This window comes from Cornus florida, unplaced genomic scaffold, assembly GCF_030987335.1.
Source record: "Cornus florida cultivar Cherokee Brave unplaced genomic scaffold, ASM3098733v1 CherokeeBrave_3.0.0_Hap2_Chr11, whole genome shotgun sequence".
Lineage (NCBI taxonomy): Eukaryota > Viridiplantae > Streptophyta > Magnoliopsida > Cornales > Cornaceae > Cornus > Cornus florida.
In genome coordinates, this window is record NW_026775581.1 from 103584562 (window position 1) to 103596196 (window position 11635).

At 36.5% G+C, this 11635-nt stretch overlaps 2 protein-coding genes across 5 annotated transcripts; both read right to left on the bottom strand.

The window, feature by feature from the left end:
• Positions 1-32: 32 nt before the first annotated feature.
• On the bottom strand, positions 33-1852 carry LOC132281727 (coniferyl alcohol acyltransferase-like). The gene is made up of 2 exons (XM_059783402.1): positions 1433-1852; positions 33-1108 (listed from the first exon to the last, which is right to left on the bottom strand). Exons 1-2 carry the CDS (start codon positions 1850-1852, stop codon positions 140-142), a joined length of 1389 nt encoding a protein of 462 aa, XP_059639385.1. The 3' UTR covers positions 33-139.
• On the bottom strand, positions 1705-11411 carry LOC132286300 (protein HIGH CHLOROPHYLL FLUORESCENCE PHENOTYPE 173, chloroplastic). Of its 4 annotated transcripts, XR_009472747.1 has the most exons (14): positions 10777-11410; positions 10300-10512; positions 9686-9890; positions 9415-9490; positions 9146-9281; positions 8956-9060; positions 7834-7914; positions 5769-5858; positions 5616-5681; positions 4891-4947; positions 4737-4814; positions 4612-4659; positions 4354-4479; positions 1705-1839 (listed from the first exon to the last, which is right to left on the bottom strand). XR_009472747.1 is itself a non-coding variant. In XM_059788614.1 (13 exons), exons 1-13 carry the CDS (start codon positions 11338-11340, stop codon positions 4408-4410), a joined length of 1791 nt encoding a protein of 596 aa, XP_059644597.1. In that variant the 5' UTR covers positions 11341-11410; the 3' UTR covers positions 4173-4407. The 4 variants fall into 4 exon arrangements, 3 of the variants coding, with proteins under 3 accessions (XP_059644597.1, XP_059644599.1, XP_059644598.1); XM_059788614.1 differs by lacking the exon at positions 1705-1839 and having other exon boundaries at positions 4173-4479; XM_059788616.1 differs by lacking the exons at positions 1705-1839; positions 10300-10512 and having other exon boundaries at positions 4173-4479.
• Positions 11412-11635: the final 224 nt, after the last annotated feature.

Sequence of the window (11635 nt, forward strand, 5' to 3'; positions counted from 1 at the left end):
GTGTGTGTGTGTGTGTGTGTGTATCTCCACAATTAACAATACCATTAAATAAACATTGACGATAAAAAACATAGTACATATACATGCAGTAGTATTATTATGCTAGCTTGGTCAAAGACCAAAATGAAAACTACTTTGGTTATATATTAAGATAACCACTAGTCAAGGGCTTGAACAAATGAGCCCCCTGCGTCTCAATCAGCTCCAACTGAACTCTCAACATGTGCATGTACACAACCCAGTCTCCATTCCCAACTGGACTTGGCATGGGCATCACGTACCCGGCCTCCCCTCCCCACGGGAAATGGTATGAACCGAATACAGGCTTCCCCCATCCGAAATCCATCTGAGACACTGGGAACCTCTGCCCGGACGAAACCACCACCCCCGGCCCCTCATCCTCGCTGCTAGCATATATCTTCGCCAGAGCTGGTTCTGGACGGTGAGCCTCCACCCAGTCTATCAGTTCCAAAAAGTGTTGTTTGGTCTTAGCAACCTCCAAGCACTCATGAACTGCATTTGCCACCCAGCTCAGCGGCCTCTCCTCCAGCTCAGCGATCCTCTTTTCCCCATAGGGGATGGACAACACGTTCCCGAAGTAAGCAGACATCATCTCCGCCTTTTCGCCACTGTCTCTTTCGCTCAGCCGAGTCCTCCCGTCCACCACAATGCCCATCCTGCACTTCTTGTCGTTACCATGTTCAGTACTGGCTGCTACCACTTTCCACACAAACGCACTGAAAGCCTCGAGCTTAGACCTTCTGTCTCCTCCAGCACTGGCCAGTGACTGAAGGTGGCTGAGCTGATTGTCCTCGATGTAATAGATTCGGCTTATCAGGTGATCATCATCTGGTGTACCGGATTTTTTTTGTTGGGGTGGTGGTAGGGCCGAGATGGGCACGTACATGTTGTCCAGAGAGGGATCATAGTGACCTGGATGTCGAGGGTTGAGTAAAGACCGTCTGAATGATGGGAGGAGAGAGAGTACCGATTTGGACTGAGCCATCTCCACCCATGATACAAGAAACATGTTGGTCGAGAAGGCATCGGCCACTCTATGATCAAACGTGCACCCTACCACCAGTCCTCCACATTTGAGCTCTGTGGCCTGTCAACATAATATATATTCCATGTTAGTATAAATGTAATTCAGCCAACATGTATATGCTGAAATTCCCTTTTCATTACTTTATGGGGTCCATATATAGGCAGGGACGGAGCCCGAAATTTTTCTCAGGAGTCACATTGTACATTATAATATATATTTACAGAATAATTGTATATGCTTTTCAGGAGTCACATTGTACATTATAATATATATTTACAGAATAATTGTATGCATATAAATCGTATATAAATAGAGATAGATGGATATATACAGAGAGAGTAATATGAAAATGTGTGTATGCCATGATAGATAGATCTCACTGACCTGGACAGAGAGCACCCCTTGCTTCTTCTTAGGGACCAACTTGCCTTCCACACTCTGGTCAGGATTGTACAAGTTGAGTTGTTGGAGCTCTACGTCGGCGTAAGCTTCAAAGAAATCCACCCCACGATTGTTGCAGAGGAGTTCAGGCTCGCCGGAGGTGTTCTGCACAAGCTCCCCGGCAAACGCATAGTAGGACACCAAAGCTTGAGCCAAGGCCTTCTTAAGGACATTGACCATGTGCGTAAAGTTGTCAGCAGCTGTTTTTTTGTAACAGAAGAACACACAGACATCGACTGGAGGCAAGAGCAAGTCTAGATTGGAGTGTGGCAGCCAATGCTCTTGCATTGGCACCACCGCTGCCACTACTTCCTTCCTCCCTAGCTTCACGGAGAACAGACCTCCTTTCGCTGCAATATCCATATTTTGCTTAAGTTCTTCTTTAGTACTGTATATATGTGTTGTGAGGGATAGTGTGTGTGGATCGTAGCGGTATATATATATATATATATGAATATATATACAGGCAATGATGTGTGCAAGATGGTGTGATAGTTCCATTATTTATAGTCCCCTCTCACCACACAGAATGACATGTGTCCCTTTTAAATTGAAATTATTGAATGATGCCCTTTTCTTCGTTGGTTCTCTACAGTTTGATGTTTAGTGGGTGTGCAAGAAGTTGCAATGAATTTTTTATTTTTTTTTCCTACAGTGTGATAATTTTATATATATCACGTGTGAAAAAAAAAAATTAAATATATATATTTATATATAGATCACGTGCAATTTTACATTTTTGAACGTTTTATACATGCGTCACTTTATCTAAAGAATCTACCGCGTACATAAAACGATTACCTACCTGTCCGGTGTACCCAGTGTATTTAGAAATTTTTTAGGTTGGAGCAATTTTGAACAGTAAAAGAAGTAAAATAAAAAATAAAAAATTTGATAATATTTTTTTTTAAATAATACATTTACAATTGTCTCAGTTTTATGTTTCAAAAATGTTTTAATCTTTAGGAAAAAAATTAGAATTCAAATTATAAAATGTATTACGAAAAAAATTACTAAATTTGTATTTTTTTAATCTTTACATGAGACTCTAACTGGTGGGATCAATGACAAGATCACAAGTAAATAAATTAATAAAAATATTTGTCTTTCTAGTTCCCAACCATAAATTAATTAGGGCTTTTTCCATAAATTAATTAAGATTTTTTTCATCATCTTAGGACTTGGAACCAATGCATGGCAGCCCATTTTTAAATATATTTTCCAAGCAAAAGCAAATGGCAGCCAATTGATTAATGTTCTTTCCTACGTACATTGGTCTACACTCTTTATGCACTAATTAATAATGTGTTGGAGTATATAGTTGTCCTTAATTTTATTCCTTAAGAAAAGAGTACTATAAAAAATAAATAAAGCGTACGTCTAGAAATTGGCTATCTAATTAGATGAGTCCATTCTGAAAGCAGGCATAAAAACACGGTTACAAAGACTATACATATAATTGTTTGACCTTTCCAAAATATATACACGTATTAAACTGCATGCTAACCGCATTGGAAATCAAATAAGATGTTAAGAGGAATAGTCAAATAAGACACTTGTCGGTGAGGGTTACATATGATATTCAACATGTCACCATCAATTACACGATCCTTATTCAGGTGAAGTGCATTAAACTTTCAATTTTTATTAACATTTTGTACTAGACTTTTATATATATATATATATATATATATATATATATGGTAAAAAGAACTCCCCTCAATTATTTAAAGAGGTGACTTAACAAACGGACATTGAAAGGGAACGAGAATTAAAATACCTTAGGCCTTTTTGGAAATTTGCTTTATCCATGAGTTTTGATATTTGTTCATATAATTTAACAATTCTATTATTTTTTCAGCATAATATTTTAATAGTTTACTACACTGTTGAGGAGATTAAAATAAAATATCCTCAAGGATACATTAGTCACGTGGAAGGATTAGATTGTAAACTGACAACTTATAATATAATAGTATCTTATAGGAAGAAGCTATTTTGAAAAAGGAAAAGAAAAGGAAAAACATGTTGGCATAAAAAATAAAGAGGAGGAAAAACATGTTGGTATATACTTAGAAGGTACGGACACTTTTACAAATGAATCATACTTGTGTGGATATTGACACTCCTCAGACACTCATCGAATACTTGTCCGACACTTCATATACATGTCCATAAATAAAAATTAATTTTATTATTTCGGACACTTCGCCGACACTTCATTGACACTTTTCGAACACTTTGTCGACACTTCTCGAACATTTTTAATGCAAGTCTACCCAATAATGTTGAAGATAATATGAATACTATCATGACAAAGTAGTGAATTAATGGCATATACGATATAAAAATTATTACAATAACGACATAATTTTATTTTCTAATTTATTTTGTAGCAACTCCTACTATAGAAATTATAAATGAATTAAAGTTTTATAATACTATTACTGAATAGATGTATACTAATAAAAATTTATATTGTTATGTAGTTGTGTCCATGCCGTACCCGTGTCCTACTTTTTAAAAATTTGACGTGTCGACGTATCCATGTCGTATTATATTCGTATCCCATATCCGTATCCGTGCTACACTGGGTATATATCTTTTCACACACTACCACTACTACTACATAATTATATTCTTAGGTCCACTACAAAAGATCAGCCAACAACACACACACACATTACCCAGTCGAATACCATAAATAACCAGTATCAAGCTGTACATTAATATGCTGAGAAAATGCACATGGCTTAATAGAGAATGGAAAAGATGAAGAAATATAGGGAGTATAAAATAAAAAATAATAATAAAATAATAAAAAATATAAAAATAAATTGTCTGATATACTTTACAAGATATACCTCTCTTTGAAGAATAAATACCAAATAACGGGGTCAATAATCTGAGAAAGATGATCAAGTGTTCTTCTCTAGAACCAAGAGTGCTGGTGTCAAATAGTTATTTGCTTTGTCTGGTAAATGTGCAACCTGCTCAGAGGAGATAAATCAATGTGCAGTTTATATCTAAGTCATTGCAACAATAAGAAAAATATTCTGAATCAAAATTCTGAGTTTCAATATATATATATATATATATATATATATGTTTACGTCCATTACCAGCTCATAGAGCTCCTGTCCTCGCTCAGCCACATACTCGTAACATACCTAGTCATAAGCAAGCATAAATGCCTCAGCTCCATCAAACTAACATTGACAACAAAAGAACATATAATGTTACCCACATCAAAGCTTTTGTTCCTTGCAGTTGAATCATGCAATGCCTTCACACAGATATCAGCCACATCGGCACAGCTGATGCCCTACAATTATAATGGATGGTGTGAGCCCATGTTTATGTCCAAAAGTGACTTGCAAAGAGTTTTTTTTTACTCTCACCTGAGAGATTCTGTTTCCTTGATCAAATATGAGAGCATGTTGCCCACCAGGTTCTTCCTGAAATTATCGAGATTAAACATTTGGTTAACGGATTCTCACTATATAGTATTCACAGAGAAAAAGGGTAGCACTAGGTATCAAGTATTCAAGTTGAATGCAAGGGATGTAATCTTTCTGCCCGTAGGGCTCTTAGCAGAACACGGGTTTGAGCGGAAGACGGGTTTTACTTTTACAGGCTCTAATTAACAATTATAACCCCCATACTTGTAGATTATTGTCAACCATTACTGCCAGAAATACACTCATGTGGCATAAAGGATAATATCCAGAAAAAGACCCATTATCGGCATTATTTGAACTTTTTCCTTATTTGGGGGATGGGAGTGGGTTGAAGGGGAGATGGCAGGGAAGGAGAGGCCTTCCCCATTTGTGCTGTTACAGAAATTAATTCTGTGATTAAAGAAATATATTTATAACTAGGATAATGAGTTGGTTATTAGTACTCGAATATTCAAGTCATGACTTGGTCTACCAAGTCAAAACCTGCCATTTTGACATAGATATCAGTACAGTGCCCAAGAATCCAATTGATTATGACCTGGCAAAAGACCAGCACTGTAATAATAAACCGACCAAAATTTCCGTCCCCCCAAAAAAGTAATAATTCAATCAAGTTGCTCCTGAATATAGATCACAAACCAATCATGTTTGTGTAATAAATTTACCTTTAGGGGACCAGGGCGAATGATTGTGTACCCAAGGCCTGATCTTCTCAAGGATTCTTCCCCAGCCTAAAAGGAACGCCGAAAACACAGTCACTTTAAATGAAAACAACTTAAACGTGTAGCAAAGGGAAGAAAGCTGGAGAAATGGCCAACCTTCTTGGCTCTCAGGACCTGCTCCCTTCTGGTAGGTTCTATTCCTAATCCTGTACACGAAACTAAGATGAAGTCTGTTTCTTGCCCAGTCTGCAAACAAATGATTATCAGATTCCTTTTTTAGGGTGAGAAAGAAAATTTAGCAACTTGTAATTTCTATAGCCGGCACAGGAATTTTCCGCATTGTAGTTAACCAAATAAGCAGTAACGAACATAAGACGTGAAAAGACAGTTGCTTTTGTCTCACTAATTTCTCTTTTGAGACTCTTGTTATTGTATGGTAAATGTTAATATTTTATTAGTAAAAAAAAATTCTTTGTAGTCTCAGTAGGTTTATCCCTTGAAGCATAAATATCATGAGAATGAGAGAAACTACAGCTCTCAATTCTAACACTCTCTCTCTCTCTCTCTCTCTCTCTCTCTTATTCTTTTTCTTTCTTCTTTCATCTTTATTGAAAAAAAAAACTTCATATACCAGATTTTTTTACTTAGGTGAAATAGATCCTAGGCATCATTGAATTTCCTACTCAATTCAATAATTTTGTTCTAACTATTTGAGGTTGGCAACATAATTTTGTTTCGCTATCTTACTCAAGCGTAAGCCAAATTTCAATGAAGCTGCTCACTATCATTTCTTCACATTCCTCTTCACCAGGCAATACTGTCTCTTTTCCTTGCTGGCGCATGACCAGTCTTAGTTGATTTTCTTCTATGTGATCTCCAGTTATCCCCGTCTTAACACAATTACCTCAGCATTTGCATTTTGACCATACTCATTTTGTGAACAGTAATTTCTTAACCACCCAATATTTTGCAAAGATGGTCTAATAGTTGTTTAAAAAATTTACTTTAACTTTTGATATACATCAACCACACTATATTCTGGAACACCTCGAATTATGTTTTAATTCCACAAGCTACATCATCTCTTATATCCTCACTTGTATTCATAGTTTTGCTAAAAGCACATTTCAAATATTCAGTTCAAAGAAAGAAAATTGAAAACAGAAAAGGAAGACTAAAAAGAAGAACAAGGTGGAAGTCACAATGCATGAAATTGTCGATAAACAGTGTTTTCAGAAAATCGAAGTGAATTTTGAAATAGATGATTGTCCTCAAGTAGATTCAGCATATGAAAGTTCTCTATGAGCGTAATACGTTAGCCTGAATGGTCTTTGTTTTGCGAATAAGAGACGGCAAGACCGTGGGAATTAAAAAGGAAAAAAGATTATAAAAAGAACTGAAAAGCATAGGGAACTTTTTACTGTCATGGCTCATGACACATCAGACTCAGATGAGTGTTGGTATGGAAACCCAGATTTACTTAACAAAACAGCCAACCTGTTTATTTGACCTAAATTGGAGTTGGATATTGATGATATTCAATTATGGATTTTGTATCTGTAGGTCATGGATGCCAAATATTCAAACTAATCGGAGCTGGAACCTTGAGTTTTCCAAATCAAACAAACAAAAAATATAAAGAACAACGCACCTTATGAATATTGAGGGAATAAAATAATAAACAAATAAAGAAAAAAAACAAAATTTTATAATAAAAAATCCATTAAAAAATAATTAAAATTATATAACTCATACATGGCTCTTACTTATCTATTACGACTCTCAGGAGAAACGCCCAGAGCAAGGATGCAAACTGAATTTTAACTAACCAAGCTATTTTAGAATCCCATCCGCGTCAAAGAAAAGGGGGACAAAGAAAGATAAACCAAAAAAAAAAAAAAATCTACTCTACCGCATGCTTCGGGGTGGTAGGCTTTATTGTGTTGAAAACAATAATAAGTTCAATGTGACAAAGTTAATGATATAGTATATAACAAGCATGATATGTAAGTATAGAATAACAACATATGCAACAAATTAAAACGGAAACACATCAAAGAAATTGAAAGAAATGCTTTTATATATTCCAGCTTAAGTTTAAAGTTTTAATGAGTTCAATTTGATAGAGTATTGAAATGAAGTATGATGCATGATATCAAAGTAGAAAGCAAACTATGGTTGCACATGCAACAAGCTGCAAAGGAAACACATTAGAACTTACAGGAAATGCTTTTATATATTCCAATATAAGGTTAAAGCTTCTCAAATCTTGCTGCATCCCAGCAGGTCCTTCATTAGGTTTCTGCAGCAAGAAGTATGATGCATAGAATCAGAAGAGTTTAAGGGGCATCAAACGTTTTTATATTATAAAAAGCTATCAGCCTTAGTTTAATGACTCAAATTGCAGGTTCAGTTATTTTTGGTTGGATGAATCTGGAGGCCAGAGCCTATATGATCAGTTCATTGACGGGCTGTTGGACATCACAAATCTAAAAGATTGAGTCATTTAAACACCGGAGAGAGAGAGAAATACAAAACGTAAGAGATCAACCTTTTTTTTTTTTCGCAATAAAAAACAAATGTGTCTTTTATGCTTAACAAACTATATTACAAGTACATAAATTTGTTAACAAAAGAAACAGAAGTAAAAACCAACATGACACTGAAACTTTTTTTTGAAATCCTAAAAATGATCCTAATCATGTAAGAGATCAGATCAGTTTAAACTCTACAGTAAGATAAACTCCACACATGTTTATAATTGCCTAAGAATAAATGTGACAATGAAGGGGCAGTGGACTATGTAAACACTAAATTGTATGCACCTATGCAGGGTGTGTTGGATACACCATAATCCATATCAATTAGAAGGCATTCATCATAGAGCCTCTTACAAATAGTTTTAGATGATTTTTTTTTTTTCTTATTCAATTTTAAAGACTATTTTTCATGTCTTTGTTAATTTCCTTTTTTATGAATGTCTCTATTATCACTTATTTGGTAATGCAAGTGATCATCAATGTTCCGTATAGAATATTGTGTTGCAGGCACACTTATCCCAGAAAAAGAATATACACTGCATAGCGGACAGGCAGAAAGTGAATTCATAAACCAAATTAATGACCTAGGCCCACTTTTTGTAGGCCTAGAAGCAAGTGTTAACCACCAATTTCTCTTCAAGTTTTAAGTTGTTAGAGATGGTGTAACTTAAGCATTATGTCCTCTTAACATTTCCTAAGACGAAGTTGACACTGAGTAGAAGACGAGAGGGAGCTTGGTAATATAAACAAAGAAAAAACTCTAATAGAAAGAGGAAATTGAAATAGTTTACAACGATATATACCTGTCTTCTTGGTTCAAAACGTATTGTCAAGCTGTGTACAAGGAATGGATCTAATGGTGGATCATCTGGTTTCACTGGCCGAAACGACGAAAATGGTACTCTTACCTGTCAAAACAAAATAAGAAAGGGATAAGTAAGCTTTCCACCTTGTCAAATGCAGACGAAAGGTATGAGAAAAGAGACTGCTCACCCTGCAAAATCCTACTTTCGTGCTAATTCGTGCAAAATACATTTTGCTTTGAGTTCTATCGGCTGAAGGACCAGCCCCGAGTATCAAAACGTAAGATCTTCCATTCCCACCAACAGATAGTATTAGACCTTCATACCTAAACATGCAATTTTGATAAAGGTGTGGCCGATAAGTCATTGCAGTTGAGACAAAAACTACAAGTGAAAAAGTAAATCTTCAAGTACCTACTCATAAAACAAGGACCCATGGATTATGGAAGTATTACCTACCTGTCAAGAGTGGAACCCAGAGGAAGAGAGAGCTTTTTCGACAGTTCTACATACCCTCCTCTAGTGAAAACATACCCTATTGTCAAAAATGAGAAAGAGAGTCAAATTTAAATATTGCTAATCCTCCATGGTTCTATGTTTGGTAGAATTCATTAGGCTTATTCAAACATGTTTTAGTGGTCTTGAAGTGTTGTAGTGGCAACATGACTATTTCAAATCTAATGTGCTATCTGGGCATGTATTTTAGTCCACCTGAGGTCACCAGTTTTACCTGAGAAAAGTGCATCTCCATTTTCAGTGAACTGAAAACTCGCATCCATTCCTCCATCATATTTTGCAGCAACCACATCTTGAAAATAAGTTCCTTGACTGACATCCCATCCATTCAATGAATCCCTAGACTTGAACTTTGAAATTAGAAGCTTGCTTTTGCTGCTTTTTCCTGCTCGTAGTTGTGCTAATTTATTGTTGTAGTCCTGCAATTTGTGCCAGAACTTATAATATTTGCTAAAGAATTTTCCTATGGGGGCGGGCATTACAATGCCTCATGGAAATATGTTATTGTAACGTAGCTCTTGACCATATATACTGGTAGATTAATAGAATGACAGCACCATAATCACCAAAAATAACAAAGAAATGAGTTCATCTAATAATGCCCTATTCTTTAGACACAGTATAAGTAAAATAATTTTTATCAACAGCGGCACACAAAAAACTCCTCCCTCATCCCATGTATATATGATGACTGGCAAATTCAGTTGTAATGCAGCTTTGTTTGTATCAACCCACAAATAAAATCCATATTTTTCTAAAGGTAGTCGAACCAAAAAGCATGTGTAATTAGGGCTTATAGAGACTGACTGGATACAACGAAAAAAAAACCTGAAATGCTTTGGTGAGATTGCAAACCCCCTGATAATCAACTCTGTTGAGATCCCCAGTGACCGAGGACCGTGCTGTTGCACAATATATAATCTTGTTGCAACCTTCCACAGCAGCCTTGAGGGTGGAGGGTTCACCAACATCCCCAATTACTATCTCCACAGACGTCGGAAGCATCTCCACCACCTCCTCATCTGCCTTCCTAACTAGAGCCTAATTAGGAAAAAAAAAAAAACATTTATTTACTCATGCATGTTATCTTATCTTCTATAAATTGACACACATTCATTCCAAGTTCGTTCCTCATGCTATGTAATATCCTTAAAATTGGAATCAGAGAAAAATTAGTTTATTTCAATTCTAAAACACCAATTGCATACTCCTAACATAACATTGATATATTTCAATTCAATCCAATAAGTGAAATAGCATTATTATGTAGTAAATTATTAGAAATTGAGAAACCTAATCGGGTACCTTGACAGTGTAACCTCTGAGCATGAGCTTGCGGACTACGATGCGGCCGACACGGCTGGTGGCGCCGACGACGAGGACAGTAGTGTTCTGAGCGCCTGGGATGGTGAATTCGCACATGGGACCACCCTCACTGATGAGAAGTCTAGTCTCGTCGTCATCCGTTCGGGTGGTCCTCGAGATCTGACCCAATCCCGAGAACTTCCGCCACACCTGGTCAAATATTTGCCGGGAACGCCGACCCAGCCCCACCGGGTTCACCTCTTCCAGCCTCTTAATCATCGACTCTTCTCCTCGTTCTTCTTGTTGTCTCACATTTCCACCATTGTCTTCATTCCCATCATCATCGTCGCCGTCGTCATCGTTCTTGTTCTGATTCTTGTTGAATTTGCTGGTTTCAGGAGCAGAAGAAGAAGCAACAATCATCATTGAAGAACGACTACTACTACCAGTGGTGGAAGTTGGGCTTGGAGGACAAATAATTGGGAAGGGATTTGGTTTCCTCCATTTCCGATTATTGTTATTGGTATGTATGAATCCTCCAACAGTAGCAGTTGCAGTGGACATTGTTGTAGTTGTTGTTGTTAGTTAAGTTGATGGTTTTGTGGGCTTTTTTTTTGAAGTCCATCATTTTTGTGATATGTGGTTTTGAAATTGCATGTGGCTCAGATATTATTATTTATTTAATTATTTATTAAAAAATAGCGAAATTGGATAAGAAGATTAGGACGGATATGGTTGGCGTTTTGTGAGTTGGAGAGAGAGGGCAAGTCAGCGGTACAAGCAGAAATGTCAACCACACAAACCATAAAACCAATGGGGTTGTGGCGCGAAGAGCTTGCCACGTAGGGATCTCCATTTC